At 29.9% G+C, this 22,378-nt stretch overlaps 1 protein-coding gene across 1 annotated transcript in view; it reads right to left on the reverse strand.

The window, feature by feature from the left end:
• Positions 1–1,457: 1,457 nt before the first annotated feature.
• Positions 1,458–22,378, reverse strand: part of LOC132940311 (rap guanine nucleotide exchange factor 4) — a 211,006-nt gene continuing 190,085 nt past the window's right edge. The window contains exons 7-20 of the mRNA XM_061007832.1: positions 12,869–13,112; positions 11,446–11,629; positions 11,206–11,351; positions 10,267–10,411; positions 10,024–10,182; positions 9,755–9,925; positions 9,524–9,662; positions 9,220–9,460; positions 8,763–9,016; positions 7,793–7,921; positions 7,529–7,707; positions 4,634–4,863; positions 4,108–4,227; positions 1,458–3,530 (exon numbers count right to left, since the gene is read on the reverse strand). Coding sequence (XP_060863815.1) covers positions 3,406–3,530; positions 4,108–4,227; positions 4,634–4,863; positions 7,529–7,707; positions 7,793–7,921; positions 8,763–9,016; positions 9,220–9,460; positions 9,524–9,662; positions 9,755–9,925; positions 10,024–10,182; positions 10,267–10,411; positions 11,206–11,351; positions 11,446–11,629; positions 12,869–13,112 — 2,466 coding nt within the window. The 3' untranslated portion in view covers positions 1,458–3,405. The remainder of the gene's footprint in view (positions 3,531–4,107; positions 4,228–4,633; positions 4,864–7,528; positions 7,708–7,792; positions 7,922–8,762; positions 9,017–9,219; positions 9,461–9,523; positions 9,663–9,754; positions 9,926–10,023; positions 10,183–10,266; positions 10,412–11,205; positions 11,352–11,445; positions 11,630–12,868; positions 13,113–22,378) is intronic.

Here is a 22,378-nt window from a genome sequence, read left to right on the forward strand (position 1 = left end):
TTATTCAGTAACTCATTATTGTCCGAAGTCAATACTACTCTTATCGTTTCTATATCTGACTTTTATTCAACCTTACTTCAAGTTTATTTGATAATGTATATATTATGTTCTAACAATGCATTGTCGTTATTAATTATTAAATAATAATATATATTTATTTATTATTATTTACTTAAATATGAATTTCAACCTCTAGTCTCCCCTTAACAGTGACTTGTTGTAACATATATAATGTATGTATATAAAATTGTCACGGATTTAAATGTTGAATTCATAATACAAGTAGTTCTCGGATAACTAGTCCAAAATCTTAAAATCGTAATATCTGTGGTACTAAAAACTAAACTAAACTAAACAAAAAACATTTTGTGGTTTAATTATGTTTTTGTGACTTGAATGAGTGATTATAAAATATATTTATTTACATAGTATCAGTGTTATTTTTTAAATTTCATAAGTAAACAGCTTAAAATATAATCTAATATATAAAAATCTCGTGTAACGGTGATTGTAGTCACTGGTCGCACTACTCCGAAACGGCTCAACCGATTTTATTGAAAATTTTTTTTGTATATTTGGCAGGTATGAGAATAGGTCATAAAGTATTTTTACCCTCCTACCCAAACTCTAAGAGGTGCTAAGATGGGGATTTTGAGATGTACAGTTGAAATTATTGTTTATAAATGATTTCTATTGGTCATAGGAGAAATAATTAATAGAAATTGGGTAGTATTTATTATTAGGTTGCCATTAGTTAATCGGGCAGATGAGGTGCAATCATGCATCAAATCAAATTTTTGCACATTGCCTAATTGATATGCTGTTGCACATTGTCCGCGATCCGACGTAGGCAAATTGCTTAACAGGGAGGATGAGTTGGCACCTAAAAGGTGTTGAACAAATTTTTTTTTACTGGCAACGAAGTGCTCGGGATCAGCTAGTATACTATATAGATACGTTTAAATACACATAACCTAATATATTATATTAGCGATAATTATAAAATATGATATAATATTTATATTGTATTTTTAATGTATTTTACAATTTTTACCAGGCAGAAATATTTTTGTAATGTTTTCATGAATAATCAATAATGGTATGTGTGTACCATTTATATTTTTAAGTATTATTGTATTTAAAATTAAAAACTAGTAAAACTATAACTTTGTTTTTTAACGAGTTCCTTATGGACAATATTATTTATGTATACTAGTTTTTGCACAAGTAGGTTATAATATTCAATTGAAGGTCATGACTACCATTTATTTTATTATCACAACTTAAGTAAATCGTGAACAATACAAGGTGACATGATTTTGCTAGTAACATAACTTATTCACTTGAGCAGATTTTGCTTTCATTTTGAAAATTATTTTATATATTCTGAGTAATCATTTTATCAACAACATTCTCAACATCAAATCAATATATATTTTAATATTTAATGCATAGAAATTAGACTTTTATTAAATAAAAACAACTACAAAAATGTATTATTTTTTGTATTTGTTTTAGAACACATATATATCGTTTACATTTTAACACAAATTATATAATATAAATTATAAAGAAATATGGAACAAATTTTAAGTTTAAATAACACAATATCTGAAAAAATAGTTAATAATAATAATAATTGTAAAAAATTTCATACTTTAGTAGTATATATTATACGAAGATGTATACAACTATAATATAATGCGAAAAGGCAAAAAGTGATGGTTAGCCTAACAATGTTGTAGCTGTATCAATAATTAATGTTCCTCAAAACAATTTGGATAGAAATAAGAACGTTACAAGAATGCTTATTATAAAGTGTCAAAGAGTAATCAATAATACAAAATCTTAGCAAGTACCAATAGAAAAAAAACAAAACAAAAATAACCTATAAAATAACAAATTCTTGGTTAGTGGACGAAATATTGTTTCCAACTATGAATTATTATACTACTTATGTCTGTATAATACTTATGTAGCTATAATAATAATAGTAATAATAATAAACGATCTTACTTTTAGATTTGTAAACAATACAATGTCTTCGAGTTCGTCTCATATATAATTACATACAATATATAAATCACTATAAACAACTATTAAAATACAAACGCCGTTTGAGAAACACATAAAAATGATCAAACAAACAAACAATGATCGGAAGATATTTGTAAGTTGGAAAAATGGACCCATAATATTATTATCACAAAAAATATCTGTAGTCGAAAAAAGTATACTACATAAAATTTAAAATAGACTAGATCTTATAATGATAAGAATAAGTGTACATAAAGTCGATGCTTACAATATTTATAGATGCCTATATAATATGTATTATTATGGTCAAATTTATATTTATAATATATTTTAGAGTATGAAAATAATCAGTTTAACAGCGGTGCCGATGAAAAAAAAACCTAATGATTCATCAGACATAACATGCTATAATAATAGTATTATATTACCCGTCGTCTAAAATAATATAATATGTAATGTTGGTTTACATTTTTTTCTCATAAAAATCATTATTGTTGTTACTTTTTAGAAAACAATATTATAAAGTCAAGAACTCTCGACACGGCAGTAATTCGTACTGAATTTTGTCACACTCTATTCGTATATATCTAAAATAATATATTTCTATGTTTATCAAGCTCTAAGAAACCTATGGTGTTTCCGTGATACGTAATTTATTAAAGTAATATCATATTAATTTGATAATAATAATTATAATCAAAAAGATTTTCTTATCGCGATTTACAAATAAAACTTAAATCAGTACCTATGTACCTATAATAATAATAATGTCTAATTTTCTAATAAATAATAATAACCGTCTCATATCTATTAAATTTCATCCGTCAATGATTATCATCGTTCTCTGATTGTCTCATATATTATAATATACATTTAAATTAAACGTACCTTCGGGAAAGAACGGAGTAATACATTTTAAGAAAAGCAAAACAATACTGTGACGTATCTCCCTACCCTGTATAAACACGTCTAATATTCGGATAAAAAAAGAAAAGAAAAAAGAGACACTTATATTATAATTAATCATAACAATAATATTATCGTCTGAGAGACGAGATTCGTGCATCGATAATAATAATAATAAATCTTACTAATCCTATATTATATTATTTTTGCTTACACAAAACAAAAATTAAAAAAAAAAAAATTGTTTTAAATTTATACGATTTAGAACAAAATATTATAATATATATTATATATAACTCCCATTGTGATATTTACCTACTGCAGCGTATACACGAATAGAGTACTCAATACTCGTCGATTATATACGAAGCATGTGTGTATTTATCGTAATATAATAATATATATATATATCATATTAGGTGTGCTTGTTATGATGTCGTCGTCGTCGTAGAAGATGAGTGTCTAAGTTCTCCTGGGTTCTAGTTTCTGGGACATGCTCATCAACGTCCGTTCGTTGTTCACACACCTCAAACAGCTCACGTACGATTTGACGTCGGCTTCGTTTTTCGACACCGGCGGGTCCAAGACTGAAAAATGAAATCGGACGAATGACGTGCGGTTTAGCGGTACAATTTTATATAACAGGGCGTTTATCACCTTTGATATTTGATCGAAGGTAATTCAACCACAATAATATTAACAAAGATTAACTCAATAAATTCGCTTTTCTCTAGGCCGTAATTATTAAAATATAAGTAAGTATTATGTTTTTTGAGCTCTGCGGGTAACCGAGAAAAAAAAATCTAATAAAGTACCTAATAATTTCCCAAAACCAAACATATTTTATCCTGAATGCCACCTATTGTGTTTAAAAAAATAATAAATTTAAAAAAATGACTGGAACATCAAGGTGAAACGTCTATTATACATATTATAATATGACACGTTGAAGACTGCAATAGCGTAATTTCACAGTTTTCCGTGTGATGAAAATAAACTTGTAATTTTATTAATATTGCATTTTGACACTAATTAAATATAGTTAATGGATTTTAATTTTTAGTTATGATAAAAATCATGACACATTAGATACAACTGCTGCATCTCACAAAAGACGCCACTTACAGAACATTTAGGCATAAATTAGTGAAAAACCATCCTCACCCAAATGCCTGGCTCGGCAGTACCGAAGTGTCCTCATGGTTTGAGCCAGCATGTGCATTTTTTCAAAGTTGACCAAACCGTCCACGTGCGTTTTGTTGCCGTCGTGGGTGAATTTCATGTCTAGAAAAAAACGTTATATTATATTCGACTGACTATGATAATATGATTGTGTTATTGCACTGTCGTTGTGAAAAGTACAGCTATTTTATGGTCATATTAAATTAGAAGTGTTTGGTATTTTTTTTTTGTATTTCAGCGTAAGTCTGTGGGTAACGATCATGGTAAATGAAACACGTTTTTTAACACATTATGTCGTCAACAGTCAGACTGACCGAATAATAAAAATAATACAATTTAAAAAATAATGTGTTTTGTTTCTCCCATAATTGTATAAGTTAGGATAAACGAGTTAAACAGGCCGAGTGCTCTACTAAAATAATATTATGGTGTTTAGTGTTTATTAGTATAAAGCATTATAGCGCTGAACAAAAGTTTATAGGTTTGTAACAATATAGCAGACTTCTACCTTTGATGAGCAGGGGCATGAACGGTATCATGGGAGAGGGTAATTTGCCCACGGTGATTCTGTACGCCCTGTGGTTCCGACTTGGGTCGATGAGCGTCTCATATTCAGTGAACTGTTTCCGTGACTTGGATGGCAACTTGTCCCAAGTAGTCGACAACCGACTGACAGCCACGTCGCTTAGTCCCATAAGGATGGCGAAAAATGCGTTGAAATTATAATACTCTTTGCAGCTGAAAAACCGTGATGATAATAATTTAATACCGCAACTTTCGGGAAGTGCAAGTAAATATTAAGTATAATAATATATTAACAGCACATGACCTTAATAGGCCCATATTCTATTTAACACTAAAATTACTGTTGTATACACATTATTACACTTTATTATTGAAATCTTGATAAATTATCTAAAATATAAGTTTAATTAAAAATTACATGATCGTATTAAAAAATATATTGTAATTGTCCAGTTGCTCAGCTCTCTAGTTTTTCTAGAAATTCTCTAAAAAACTTTCCTGGACAAGCCAGACGTGACAGTAATATTATAAAAATATAAAATTAATTCATAATATGACTTAATATATATTATATATATGACTTAATATATATTATATATAGGACTTAATATATATTATATATATAAATTAATATATATATATATATTATAACATAATATTAATATTATTATTATAATTGGTGTTGTGGCCTGTAAGAAGTTTTACTTTTATTTTTCTATTCCGACATGACATTGTATTGTTAATACTTGGAGAAGAAAAACATAATCAAATCGTTCAGCTATCACCCCTTGTTACAATTATTTAACAGCAGTCTGAGTGTTCCCCACACCTTCTGCACAAGTTGTGGTCTTGATTGATAAACCTCGTGAGCATGTGACTATAGTGATTAACTAATAAGAATTTGAGGGGGGTTATAATATATAGCTTTACCTTTTAAGTCTATAATATACAGGCGTTCTACGCCCTTTACTCTAAATATTCTGATCAACCCACCACACCACAGATGGTCGCCAATTACGCTGATGACAAGAATATAAATTCCACAAATCCCGAAAACAATATGGCTTTTATCAACTTCAAAATCATCTTTCCCTCATGGAAGAGTGGTACACAATTTGGAGGCTAAAAATAAATCAACCTAAATCCATACATACCTATTACCTACCATAGGTAATTAGTATTTACTCTTATGCACCTTGCCTTTTAGATTTAATCTATGACACTCAAATTCCAATATAAAAAACAGTTAAATATTTAGGGTTAATTCTAAGACCGTAGACCAGTGTTTCCCAAACTTTTTGCAATGGCGACTCATAAATGTAATCTTTATTAGGTATGCGATCCCCTGCTAAAAAAAAAATCAAGTATGCCATAAATAAATAATATTTTTATTATTATTAATTGTATCATTGAATTTTTGTAAAATACTATATACTTGATAATAAATACATAATAAATAAATAAAACGAATTATAAAAAAATACAAAAATACTGAAATAAGCGTAATCGTAACCACGGATTACGACTCATCAAAAATATGTCGCGACCCACTATTGGGTCACAACACTCACAACCCATGATTTGGGAAACGCTGCCGTAGACTATGGGCACAGCTTATTAAATCTAAACGACACAATCTAAATGATCGATTACGCTTAGGTACTCAAAACATATATTAATAATAAACACACCAACATCAGTAACATTGCTACACTAAATCACTCATCTATAAATCCCTAATTAAGCCGTTTTGACGTACGGTAATATGGTATTCAGCTATGGGAAAATGCAAAAATCAAAACTACATAAAATTCAAACATTTCAAAATATACCATTCAGAAAACTATTAAATGCTTCCTTCCCCTTACTAACAACACTATACGAATAATCGACCTAAAATTAAAATTAGGGCATGAAGAAACTAAAATATATTAAAAATGCTTCCAAAACTTCCTTGCCTCAAACAATAACAGTCCCTTTCATTCGTGGAAACCCACCCGATGTCACAATCGATAATAGTGTCTTTGCCTTCTTAACCCTCCCCCCCCCCTCCCCCCCTTACGGCATCCTAATTAAATCAGAATAAATTCTTAAATTCACTAAAAAATACTCTACCTACTGTTAAAATTATTTTCAAAAGTACTATGTATGCTGTATAATATTAATTTAGTTTAATCTTAAATATTTGAAATAATTAAGTTATAATTTATTATATGTAACTTAAAATACGTGTTTGACAGTTTGCCTGTCTACACTCAACCCCTTCGTATGTTTGAAACGTTGCCAAATATTAGTTCTACAATCGTAATCGAGTTTTGTGAACTGCTTACTTAATTCTATACAACTTATGAATTCCCTAAGTACTAACTTGGTTAATTATTTAGAATAAATAAAGCAACACGGAATGAAACTCAGGTTGAGTTATATTTTCAGTACCTACCTTCATTTTCCATACATAGATAAAATTGTCATTACATAATATTGTTAGGCACTATACTTAAATACTTAATAAATACTGTAATATAATAAAATACATTATTTCTTCTTGTCATAACAAATTTACATAACAATAATATAATTCAATTTTTATTATTTTTATGTTTTCGTTAAAAAAAGTTTTTAGATTTAAACAGTAGATTGCGCTGTTATATTGCTCAATGTTAATTATTTTTAAAATATTATCATACCTATATTATTTTATTTTATTTTTCATTAACTATGTTAATATCTGGGATTAATTTAACCATTCGTGATATATAAAGAGATTAATTTTTGAATGTCAATAAAATTGTCAACATAAAAAATATATTTTGATTTGCTATTATATTTGAACATGACGTTTTAAGACAGTTAACGTGTAGTTTGCTAAATCACTTACTATGTTGCCAATTTGATCATTTTCTTTAGTATATTCGTTCTTTTTGATATATTTTGTGACGTACATATCTCGGTAATAACCCAATATTGGATTTCGTTGAAACGTCTGAGAAATATATCCAAATTTGCTGTGATTTGTTGGAATCGATGTCTGCCAAACGTTAAGTATATCAGTTCATACTAAACAAAACAATTAAATTAGTTGATTTTTAATTAATTTATTTTCGATAAACTCAAATATTATGACTATTGTATTGTTTTGCACCTCGTGGACGTTCCAAAACAATTCCCAATCAAAAAGTGTCATGTGATACGCAAGTTCCTTGGTGCTCAGTGAATCAAAATCACCCGATATTTCCGCTCCTTCAGATTTTTCTTGTTCTGGCACACACGTCTAAATTCATATAATATTCATATTAGTGTTATTTATTTCCAACGTAATATGCGAGATTGCGAGCATTGTCTGAAAGACTTACTGTTACAAAGAATTATTAACGATAAGTTAACGAAAGTAGGATCGATTGTCAATAACTATATTAGCACTTCAGGATAATCAAATATTTTAAAGTTGTTGAACTTATTGAACATAAAAAATGCAATATAAATATTTTTTTAGAAACTAAAAAGAGAGAAATTCTTTCAATGAAATGTGTATGGAAAACTTCACTTTGAATTTAAAATTTCTAAAATTAAACAAACATCTATATTTTAAAGCCAACTAAACCAAACCTAGGAAAAAATAGTTTTTAACTTTATCGATTAGATATATTATATGCTATTTTCACTATAGAATATATTATTAATTTATGAAGGGCCTTTTTGTAGATTTATTTTATGATTGATTTAAAATTTAACAATTTATTCTCATTATGTATTTATGTGCTTACATAATACATACTATATTATAATACATATTATATAATATATTTTTTGCAAAGCCGATTATATTTTATTGATTTATTTAAGCCATACGTCCGAACTTATTTAATTTAAATGTTTTATTAAATGTTATGTTAAAATTACAGTAAGTACCTATCATTATTATTATATTATGAAAAAGATATACATTTTTATTCAGTCAATATAAATAATTTGTATATTATACTGCGTATAATGTACGCTATTATATTACACGCGTGAAAAAATAAGATTTTTTTTGATTTTTTCAGTCTGGAGAATGGAATTTAATATGCAAATTTATGTACATGTCAACCAGAAAAATGTATTTAAAATACCAATGCATCCATGTGATCTTTGGGCGTCAGAAATATGCAACTGTTTAGTGCCACGGTGGTGGGTATCGAGTGTTCGCTGTCTCTGAATGGTACCCTTTCCCCGTTTGATTTTACTTCCACTATCCTCAGATCTTGAACGGGATGTCGGAGACTGCATTTCTCGTACGCTCCCACTTTGATGGTTTCTGCTGTGGCGTTGACAGCCAGTCGCAATGTACAAAACGTATGATCGGCACAGTACACTCGGAATATTACTGAAAGATACATAATAAAGAACTTAAGAACGTATACACTACTACTAATCGTATGCAACTTTAGTTTAAATATAATATTACATGAAAACTTCACTGGATCAGTTTGAATTTAATTATTTTAAATTATACATCAGCTTTTTCTTTGAAATTTTCGAATTTTTTTTAAACGTTAATAACTTGAATTTATAATATCATGAGCTTACTGTCATCGTTTGGTCGGATGATCGGCCTATTATTTTTTGACGGATTGCTTATTGCTGAAAACAGGCAAATGGGTTGACCACCTGGCGGTAACTTCCATTTTAGACCCGAAGTCTCTAATCGTTCGTCCTGATACCGTCTCAACCGAGACATGATATGGTGCATTAGGCTAGCTTCCTCTTGCAGAGCTTGACTCTTGCCACCCAACAGTTGACAATCGGCTTCCACGTCACTGGCCAGTTCCTAATAAAAATATAAAAATGTTTTAATGTGCAAACAATATTTACTTCGTGAAATTTAATATACCTCGAGAAATGACATCGAGACGACGTCGTCAAACACCGGATGCCTTATAGTCACCACCCATCTGTATACGAATTGTACTACTTTTCTTTTACAGTTGATGGTGTACTCTCTGTCCTGGGCTGGATTTTCCATATGGTAAGTGAACATACGCGTTAAGGAAGAAGATCGCAAAATGTTTAACATTATATAATAAATAAAATATTTTTTTGGTTTTTTTTTATAAAAGGATATTATTTATTGAGTTCCGATACTAATGTTCTGGTTGGCATAAACACTATGTGCGTTAATAAGAAATCGTCTAGACACGGGTCGTTTCTGGAGCTTGCGACATTCGTACTACTTAGTCTGTGCTCTAGTAGATGTTCTAGAATTTTTTGCGGAGTCCCAGCGATAATCATGTATCTTAATCAGTTAACATAATCATTAGTTAGTAATTCGATCGTATGCAATAAAAACGAATTACGAATGTTATAGTCATAGTTTATATCGAAGCGTCGTACTTGTGTAATCGTGGAGATTTTTCTAATACCAACACGTCACTACCGAGTTCTTTCAGTCTGACGGTATTTGCTTCGATGTCCCTTACGATTTTATTATAACTGTCTTTGTCTACACGCAGCAGATGGGTATTGTCTTCTTTGACGGTTATGGTCGCCGATCTAGATTTCAAACGAATCAATGTTAGCACACAACACTATTATCATTGCGTTTATCGATATAATAATATAAAAATCATGAATTACCTGGGAACGTTGTGGATCAACGCCAAACCACCGAAGTCTTCACCGTCGTACAGCGATTCTACGATGCCTTTGGAGTACGTTTCCACGCTAACCGCGCCTTGCATAATCACGTACCACGCTTTTCCGTCGTCTCCTTGACGGAATACTGTGACAGAATACACAAGACCCCCCGAGAGTTGTTACGATTGTGCCTGACAGGTATTGAACCACTGGAGGTTTGTCAACGATAGTCGCTGTATATTATGTGTTAGCTATATGCTGTGTTCGTCATGTTTACGGTTAACTAGGTTTCCGGGCGCGAGTAACATTATTCGTGAATAATCGAAGGAGAAATCATGACCACGCCGTATTTCCAGTTGAACGGTATTATAATAATAATCGCCCGGAAGCGTTAATAGTATTATTATGTTAGTAAATCATTGTATAGTGAAAATGTGCGTCCCCTCCATAGGTGGATATATTTTGTTGATATTTGGTAAAATTTCCATGGAGAAAAGAGACAGACTAAATATTTTTTTTGTACCTTTACTAAAGTTGTTCAACGACGTATAATGCTGACATATCGAGTTACTTGAGATATTTTAGACTTACAGCATTCCAATATATGTATTTATATAGTATAGGTACGACATCGCTGAATTGAAAATGAAACAATTTTATTTTGCATGTTTCTGAGATTTGTTTGTATTTTAATTAAAATACTCTGAACAATTATGTGCAAAATATCAACAAATGAGAAAGATATATTATATTTGAAGAAGAATAACATTTATTCTTTTCTAATTATTTAATAATCATCGAACATTTTAGGATGTTGACTGTTAACCTCGATAAAATATCCGCCCCATTATCCACCTATGGCCATTGGTCATCTGCCCATCGTATTATAATATAAAATATTATTGTGCTATACGCACTAGGAGAGTGTGATGTACTTACGTGTATGACCGGATTTAGGGTGAGCTTCAAACACCACAACAGACGCCAGTTCCCGTTTCACCGAGTTTGGTAGGTGAGCCAGAGCTTTCTGCTGGCTCAGTTCCTCAAATATCAGCTCCAAGTCCTCGGGCGTCCTCTCCGAGCTCCTACCGAACAAAACACCGTAATTGTGATTCATTCACTATATGTAGATCTATAATAATATCAAATATGATCTATATAACTGTCCCGGTTACTCACGGTGATCGAAGGATCAGACGTAAGTGTGCATCTGGTCCCCTGTGGACAAGTTCCTGCAACGCCTCTTCTAGGTGTTCTTCGGCCTCGGCCACGTCTTGTATTGTAGGCGTGTTTAGAGCACCTTCTCTGTCTTGCCAAAAATTGTAGAATAGACACTTGTCCTTAAACGGATGTTCCCCGGTAGCTGTTTGGATAACATAATATGATGTAGTTTTTAATCGCTCTATTGATCCATATTAATCTAATATGTTGATAATACAATTATATTTAGCTAGATCATATTATGCTAGGATGCTCAGATATCCTAATATATACACGAATATCTGATTTTCTTATACCATGCTAGTTTCCTGACTGACGGTAATTCAAAAAGAGCAAGTTACACGTTTTATTTCCTTTTATATGCGTAACATTAATAATTATTTTATTATATTTATTTATGAATAAATGTAACTTGTATTTTATTGAAAGTAGGTAACTCGTTATTTATTTAGTTAATATCAATAAATATAAATTAAAGTCAAGTTGACAAGAATTAAATGCAAAAAGTTACTAATTGATACAACTTTGAACTTTTAAACTCGTTTATACCTAGCATTAAATATCCTTAGTATTAGTAATAGTCCTTAAAAATAGCTTACAAAAAAATAAAATTGATGTAAAATTGGATCTTGTATTTGTGATATTCAGGACATTTTAACAAATGTTAACAAACTTCCACACCTAATTATCAAGAACGAATATATCAAAACCTATTCGATTAAAATGACATTTAGGTGCCTCAGCATTTTAAAAAAGTCAACTGATTAACAATTTACAAGAAAAACGGTGACAGTCATTTAAAAAATAATAATTTGATATAGCTATAAGGGTCCTATTCTTTAAATAGTATGATAAATATAAGTAGATAATATACAATATATAATGTATACAACACATGTATATAATATATTACAGTTAGAGTTTGAATAAACTCATCATTCAAGGGAAAAATGGGGATGTGAATGTTTGGTTAATCATCATGTTAAAAACTATAAGAAATTTCCTAATATTATATTATATTATATTATAATTTTTGATAACTAAAATAAATGTTGAAAAGTAATTTTGGTTGTTCAAGTATTATATTAAGTTAGATTATTCTAATAATTGTGAACAATTTGTTATTTTACTAGGTACCTTAACAATTGTCCAGTATTTCTATTTAGGAAATCTGAGCTTTATATACTATATACTTATGAGCACGAAACTCGTGGATGGCGTTAAGTTTTTGGATACCATTTTATCTTTGAGTTAATCGATTTAATTTTATGAACATCTCAAAAAAAATAAATAGTAATAATAACAATATAAACGCGCCGGATATCTGATATGAATAATAATAACAACAACAAAGTAAATTATTGATATTATATTGTCTCACCGTGCGATATGACTCCTTCCTCGAGCAGAGCTTGCCACATGCCAATCACGTCGTGTCTGCTGAACGAATCGTGGTCCGTGGATACCAGGTTCATCAGCCAGTCGATGAGCTCGCTGCCGGAAGCACACCTCCGGACAACGGATCGGCCACCACCGGTCTTCCGGTCCCTGAGTACGGTGTTCTGATCGCTGAGCAACAGCGTGCGCAGCACCCAACCGGCTCTGGCCATCGGCATACTGGGGTTCTGCGCAAACGCAACGATTACGGTACATTACAACAAATCAGAGTGTAGGTATGTGTGGGTACCTCAATACAATATTATAAGAATTTAACCCACCGCGCAGACTGTATCGAGCAACCGAATGAGAGTGTTTGACAAAGATATAACCATGTAGTAGGTACCTAGATATATACAGAGTGATTCACCAAGTATGCTCACCCCTGTTTTATCCTGTATATGCTATGATTCAGTCAATTACTGCAGTCAACTCTTGAGTAAGCTTGTTAAAGACCATATTTGTTTTAAATATTTTAGAAGTAGAAAGAGTACTGTGGTGAAATGAAAACCGTATTAGGTATTGTACAATTAAAAAGCCAACGATTATTTTGAAAATATTGATGTATATTACAATCGAATTTCAAGTGAGTAGTTTTTTTAAGTTAAAAAAATATAACGACTAATGAGATGTGTATCAATAATAGTTATTAGTCCGTAATGATAATTCATGTTTAGAAGACTGATAGTATACTTATGATGATTATGGAAAATTATAACCATGACAAATATATTATGTCATACAAAAATCTAAGTATTTTAAAATAAAATTTCCAAGTTCTATGGAAAATTCAAAAAAATCATAATTTTAATAGACTCAAAATCAACCAATAAACCGGGGTTAAGCATACTTAGTGAATCACCCTGTACAGTGTGCAATATGTACATAATACATAATGTCCTATCATTATTTTGAGTTATGACCGATGTATTTGTTTTACGCCGCCGCGTCACGTCACGAACTTGTGAGAAATCTAATCTCGTTGACATTGCGTAATCGGAGGTACATGATAAAAATATAATAATATTATACTAAATAATATTGTGATGGTATTTTTTTATTTTCGATTTTCGTATTTAGGTATCCGTGCAATGGCAATATCGTCGTAATCTCGTGACGCGACGCGCTATTTATTGTGCAATACAGTCGCTTAAAGGTTTTTTTTTCACAGAATTATGCGATTAATCGATTCAGTGAAAAAATAATTGCTGTAGTAACAGTCAATATTTAAACTACTGCCATTGAACAATCGCACGATGCGCAGCGCCTTCCGGCCTTGCGAGAAAAATTACAGGTAATCTTACATTTTATATTTTTATTGGCAGTGCGTGCAGTGCATGAATATATTTTTTAAAATACTTAAGTGCGTCGTGTGCCTAGGACATTTTTGGAATAACAATTTCTTTAAGTTCGAAGTTTTACCCGCGAATGGCGTTTAAATTTAAATAACAAACGATACTTCTATACAAACACTTGATGCACAAATATTCTTTGATACAGTAATAATTTACAGATACAATTACGGTGTTTGAAGAAAATGTTTAACGCTTCCCGAACAGAAGCATATTATCGTATACAACATTTAACCGTTTAAACATTAATGATTAACAGTAAATTATCTGCATTCTGCCGCAGTTTTCGTAGGGTAATCGGTTGCATAAACTAATTACTAAATTACGATGTCTTATATACGAAAAGAAATAAACCCAATACATTTTTATTTTATCAATTTATTATTTTTACCTATTTTTACAAATAATATTGTGTTATAATAGTTGATTTGAAGAGAATATTAAAATGAACCTAATAATTTTTTTTAAACTCATTCGATGCTACTTGCCTGAGTACTGTTAATTGCAATCATAAAAAAAATCTAACATAAAATCTATACAAGCGTAGGTACTTATACACTTCAAATAGATCAAAAATAAAAATTTAAACAATTTATATACTCACAAGTTATAAGTCATAATGTGAATGTGTGAAATAAAATTGTTTAGTAAGTAATAAGTAATACAATTTTTAATCTAATTGATGATTTAGAAAATAATCAAACTTTCAAATAATATTATGAAATGATTTTTTTGTTTACTAAATTATTGCCAATTTAATTGTTAAATTATGAATATTGTTTTATTATAATAAAGAAAAAAATAACTAATCATATTATTCAGTCTAGAAATTTAGATTCTAGAAGTAGTAACGACTAACACCTGAATATTATAATACCTATTTTTCTTTACTGCTCTTCATTTTAAATGATTATTTTCTCTTTATTATTTAACGAATAGTTATTCTATGTTTTATTAATTTAAAGAAAAGTTTTCTTCATACATTCGTGCATATTAAATTAATTTTAGTATTAATTACTATCAAAAGTTTCACTTCTAAACTTAAAATTTAATGAATTTTTTACCACATTGTATACAATATAATATAATATGTTAAAAATAACTACTAGCATTTTACTTTTACTGTATAATTTTATATTCATATTATTTTTACAAGCGCTAAAAACGGTAATTTTAAGTATCCACTGGCACAGTGGCCCCGGATATAAAGCAGTAGTAAGGTAAAGTAAAAAATGTGTTTTATTTTTGAAAATTGTAATTTTACTAATTCAAATTACGTTGTACATTAAAGAGATTTATTCATATAGAACGGTTTCGTTCTCACCCTATTTTTTTACCGCAATAAGCTTTACATTTTTAATATAATGTGTATGTTTTTCGCAACCACATTAAATTGAAATAACTGCTGTAAATGGGTACATATTATAATATGTGTGAGCGTGACCTTCGTATCTACACAGCAAATGACTGAAATAGTTCTATCAACTATCAACGCACATATTATTATACCATCGTATTATTGAATTCAAATACGCCATAACAATAAGTAATAACAGTAGGAAGGCAAATTGTTTGCCGGGTGAAAGGCGTAATAATATTATTATAAATATATTCTAAAATCTGTAATAATAATACCAATCAACTCGTTGTAAACAATTCGTACACGCGTTTCTGTGAAATCACTAATTAAACCTACGCACGCTATTATTATTCATTCGGGCGTGAGTAGTAAGTAGTTATGATATCGATTTTAGATTCTGAGTAAAGAGATGAATAATATAATGAACATATATTGATATTACAATAGTATATGTGTGTGTGTTCATTTTGTGAATGTGAACAAGTTTTATAGAAGTAAAAATACTTCAATCTTCAACTTTGAGTGAAATTTCTGGTAGCAAATTGCATCTAGTTGGTACATTCTTGCGTCCACCTTATTTTTTTGCAAAACCATTTTTAAGAACTATTATTCTTAGTATAATTCAATAACTGAGAAACTACTCGTCCGAATTTTGAATTGGGTATTTACACATATTTTTCAAAACAGTTGTCATTAAACAATATACAGTAAAAAAATATGGTTCTCATTTGAAACACAGAAGCTTGGATCGCTACAGGAGTACACGACATAACCTAACCTATAGTACAAAAATATTCAAGAATTTATTTTAAGAATTTTAAAGTTTTAAAATTTTTGAATTTATTTAAAAATTCCAAATCTAGAATTTGAATGAATTCATTATTAAAGGGAAAAATGGGGGTGATCATGCTTGGTGAATCACCTTGTATACTGGAACAATAGTTCTATTGCAAAGGAAATGCCACCCTGCCAATCTCTAAGAGTTAATAGTTTATAAATTAAATAAATAGAGAATTTCCAATCCATAAAATTAAGAACAATAAGTAAATTTGGCGATTACAATAAGAAACAAACAAACGATGTTGTGGAAGGGGACGAAACTACATCAACGGTGTTATACTTGTTAAGTTATTTTTATTTTCATAATTCATTCTTTGTATCAGAATAAAATATGACGCACACACAAACGCTTATTTTTGAACTAGAATTGTTTAAGTCGATTTATTTTACTGCAGGTATGTACTACAGTTTCCGGTTTCGGTTTATTCATATCGCACAAAAGTATTAATGTGTATTGCATAAGGTATATTATGATTTATGACACGGTCTCTAATAGCATTTAACAAACATGAGTATTGCGTGATAAAAGGAAACTTCCAGAAAATCAAAAAGAACACGTAAAATTCGGCCTTGTTGGCCTTGTTTATAACAGGTTTATGTTTAAAAAAAAAACGAATACATGGAAATATCAACAAATAACACACATGAAGCTACCTAGATTGGTAAGATACATAATATAGCTTATTTAATAGATTGCGGCAGAATTGTTTAGGCACATTTTTCGATCCAACTTGTTGTTTACAAGATTGCTATGCTGCATTGATCGACGCCACGTTTAAAAATATGCCTAAGGTATGTCCAATTAAATCGTGATCGACACGCAGTGTCTAACACAGGGTTACAGATAATAATAGACAGAATAAAAAAAAACAAAAAAATTAATCTTATTAAATCAAACAGAAAAATAAATATCGATCTGAACATAATTTATTACAATATAAGGTTAGTACTTAGTACATAATATTATTATTGTTTCAGTTAATTCTGTTACAGCCTGAATATTACTGCATGTGGCATCTATACGAACAGACATGCTATCCAACGGGTTTTTCGCGGAAATACGGCGCTAAAAATAATGATGAAAAAAAATGCTCTTTCCAATTTTGTAGTATCACATACGTTATACGTGCACTCGTATGTATAGGTTTACGTTTTTACGACGACCAATTAGTTATTGTTGCATAGTCCTGTGCGAATTGTGTACAGGGCGTATTCAATTATGCCCCAGTACAGTTCATCAGTTCGAGACTGATACTTCAGACCTGCACTTGTTTGTATTAATTGACTGTATATACTTCGAACGCGTAAAATAATATTGTATTCAACACACATGTATAGTATTCTATAGAAAAGTTCAGTTCTTCTATTATATCGAATAGACGGGATGACATACCGTGCTGTAATTATACTATCGGTACTAGGGTTGGAAAAAAAACACGTTTTCAACATGTAAAAAAATATATATAAATTAAAATAGTAAATTATAGATAGGTTATAGGTAGCATCCCTCATCGCTTATCAGTCACTATGTAATTTTTTTATTATTATTATTATTTTCATAGATAATAGAAAAATTGATAGGCCATGTTAATGCATACAACGCAAGTGGTCGCGGTTTTTAATGGGGAAGAGAGAAAGGGGGTCTCTATAAAAATGCATAGATTATTTTTATTTAAAATTTACTAAAAATAGTGTTATAAACACACGTTTTTGTATTGATGTTTAAAACATGTGTTTTAAACTATAAAACGAAATCAATATGTTTTTTTTCTGATGTTTAAAACATATCTAAACAAACGTTTTAAAACAAAATGTTTTAAACATAACAACCCTGATCGGTATACCCAGTAAGGGTAACTGCAATTGAGGAAGAATAACGTAATTAACTATAAATATGGGGGACTTTCAATTGAATTTCATATACCTACATTTTTTTTAATAACTGATGTTATCGTTTACAAGGTAATGTATCCTTATAGATCATTGAAACTTGAAAGGGAGAATGCCAATGAAGTACTCGGTGATACTCCACCAACAAAATGTACGTCGTTTTATGAAAATTAGTACCTATGTAAAAACCTAACTTCACTTTTTATTAAGCATCTCCAAAACAGATTATCATTTACCAGAGTCATTCGCGTCGTAAACTCTATAATATATCATTATACATATTATTATCATCGGTTTGAAATGCCTCGAGTTGATCACATCTTAAAAGTAACATGATTGATTAATCATTTAGAATAGCATTATAAAGATCCAGTCTTATTTTTTTATTATTAAAGATAAAATTTATAATCTGTACAATTTATACATATTATAAAATATAAGTAAATATGATACAATTTTAACCTAACCTAACCTGACAACGGGTGCATCAATTGACATAATTATATGATATACGTTCGATTTCAATAGAAAGGTTGCAAAACAAAGAATTGGGTTTGAACTCGTTTAACACGCAGTCAGTTACAAGATAAGTATTAATATAGTTATGGTTATTTATCAATGTTATATTATTTTATGGCTATCTAGTATATTATTGTTATAGACTACTAATAGTATATTATGATTGCCAATAAAAAGACTAAGGAATATAAATCTTACATGAGTAACAGTTTAATCGTTAAACGTTTAGGTATTTGAGGTATTATATTTTTTTTTATTCATACATGATACACCATACACCTCGACAAATATTTAAAATACCTGCTAAACATTATAATGAGCTATTATAATGTACATCCAACATACGTAACAAGCGTGATATATTGTTATGACGACGACGGAGATGATTAATTGAAAATAATGTTCAGATCTCATTAATTATTTTAAATATGCAGCTACCCGTTCGAGTAATAAAAATAATAATTATACTACGTGTTGTAAAATGGTTAGGTACTATTACTATTATAGTACTATAATAACACTATGTGTATCCGGTAACTTTAAAAAAAATATTTATTTTAGACTCGCGGTGAAATTTATATGAAAGCAAAAACAATAAATCACTTAGGTTACGTGGTGACCAACACTTTTTGGTTTGATATCGGTAGTGTACTTGACACTTTTACATGGATCGTGCATAAGCTAGAATAAGACTTTATAAACACGATTCTAATGAAATCGACTCGTAGGTACATCGATTGTATCGTGATTACATTATATTGTATCAATATAGGAAACCTCTTGATGTATTATTGTAGGTACATATATATAAAAATAATTTTTTTTATAATACATTTTTATTTTTTTTCGGGAAATACAACACTGCCGTCTACCTTAGGTACTTGTATCATAAATTGTTATATTTGTAATTATGTTTTTTAATCCCGAAGTAGTAAAAAGTAATTATAAATTTATAACCATTGTTAATGCGATAAACTACTGTATGCTCACAGAAATAATTGGATGTTCTTTGTTATATTATTGTTATTTTATTTTTGAAACAGTAGTAAATGTATTATGTATAATATTATGTTAGGTTAAATAACTAAAAGTATAACAGTATTTTTAAGTAGACATTTTTAATGGATACGATATTTTCGTGAAATTATAAAGAAACATATTTTAACTAAAAATTCTAATTACGTCTATTTTAGCTTAAAGTAATGTAAAAACAAATAAGATATTATCAAAAATATTATATAGATGCAACTCATTAAACAAGTTTACTCATTTAAAAATAATATAAGTACCTCCGAATTCCAATAGGTATATGTTTATCTGTAGGCACATGTTTATAACATCAAATTAAATTTACTAGACATACGTATGTCAAAATATACTCTTATACTATTGCAGGTATATATGTAAATATGTGTAGTGTTTATTATAAAATCAATGATTGATATGAAGTAGATATCAATTTATTTTTCATGGTTGAATTCTTATTTTATTTTATCATACAACATATTCTATACAATTCATTTTTACTATCGAAAATTGATATTTTCAAGGAGGGAGTGGAAAAACAAATATTACTGAAATTCGTAAATTATGAACATGATAATAATACTATCTTATATTATCGCCCACTAGTCCATAAATTAAATTACTATAGTATGTGTTTGATGTATACCGACGTACCATTTACCATCTATATTTATAAATAGAAGATTTTCGTTTAATTTAATAATACAAAATTATAATACAGTACCTATATTATGCAATTGAAGCTGTATTTGTAGGTGTAAGCAAATAATAATAACAATAATGCACTGAATTTACTGGTAAAATTAACATATGCCAAACTATAAGGCTGTTATAATAATATGCATACATACCTATAGTATATTATTTATTATTTATTAGATATTATTGTAGTTATTTACGGTAACGACAGATTTTAATACGGCCACTGCAGGTTTTAAGGTTCCAAATAATAATAGGTACCTACAATTTAAATAGGTATACACTGAGTGATTTATAAGGATTCTAATCTTCTTCTAACGATTTAATTAAACATAATTCAATAAAATCTATTTTATTTGATACACCCACGAACAAATCTACATTGTACTACGCAACTATTTCACTTTAGTTTAACTTGGATATTAGAAATCTATACGGCAGATTACATACGATATAAATATTTTAATGAATATTGAGGAAAACTATCAATAATCAAACAAAAATACTTCATATTTGTATATTATTTTCATCCTGAAAACCGTCGTGTCGTCCGTCATACAGAGCGTTAAGTGACTATTTTACTAAGATTTTACTTTGATTTTACACAATATAAAATATGTATGTTGACGCACTCACATAACATGTAAGTATGATAAATTGTGAAAAACGCCAATAACAGTGCTAAAAGCATATAGATACTAGAACTATCACTCCCTAAAAAGAACTTATGAATAACACTATGTGCATCTGAACAATCGACGTGGAGCCCTCGGTTCGAAGTTAGTTAATATATCTGTGGTCGTGTACACAAATTGAACTCAGCCTAACTCTGGACATTTCTTGGTAAATCATGGTTTGTTAATGATATCATGATTATGCAATAGCCAATCAGAATACGTTACAAGGCTGCACATTGCACGACAGACAACAGGGATCCCTGTTAACCCGGCTTATTCGTGACCGGGAAATCATCACTTAGGTCAGTCATAAATGAAAACTGTGGCCTCCGACCGTTTACTCGGCGTCCATCACGCGCCATCCGTTTCTCAATGATCCCTTTAAGACCGCAATCAACGGAAAATGAAATATTGTTTGCGGTATACTTGTATACTATACCGTGATAGTTTCCGTTGACGCGATCAGTCAGTCTGAAGAAAATGGTCTGCTATTGTACTATTGTGCCATGTGACATCTCGGCGAAACTAGTATCATTGTACACGTATTAACTATATTAATAATTGCAAGCCTCGTCGCTTCCGGTCCGACGATACGCGTCACCCATTTCCGAAGGATTGAAATCATTTTAGTCATCAACATCTCTACAATTTACTGGTTCCTACGTACTAGGATGCTTCCACGACAGTCGTTTACTACAATTGACCGAAGTCACGCATCATAATCTAGAAATTCGCTATAGGATAAACGTACTGGTGCTGATTTTTTGCTTCCAAGCAGTTAATCGATGTGGTCCAAAATGTTGTACACCGGTTTAGTTAGAAATTCGAGGTCAAAACGGTTACTCCCCACTTTATTTTCTTATCAGTAGGTAGTTATTTTGTATTCTTATGATATTAATTATTAAAATGCAACGATGGCATAGTTAGGAAAAATATTAAAAGTGAAGGCGGAGACAAATCGAAATCGGCATAACTCCACCACTTCGTTCAGTCGTTCCCATGGCTGTAAAATAATTAACCGGTGCGCATATCTCATTTTTAAATCGATTTAGTCCAGGAATTAAAAAAAAAACTCATTGGTTTAATTTGAA

This window comes from Metopolophium dirhodum, chromosome 3, assembly GCF_019925205.1.
Source record: "Metopolophium dirhodum isolate CAU chromosome 3, ASM1992520v1, whole genome shotgun sequence".
NCBI lineage: Eukaryota > Metazoa > Arthropoda > Insecta > Hemiptera > Aphididae > Metopolophium > Metopolophium dirhodum.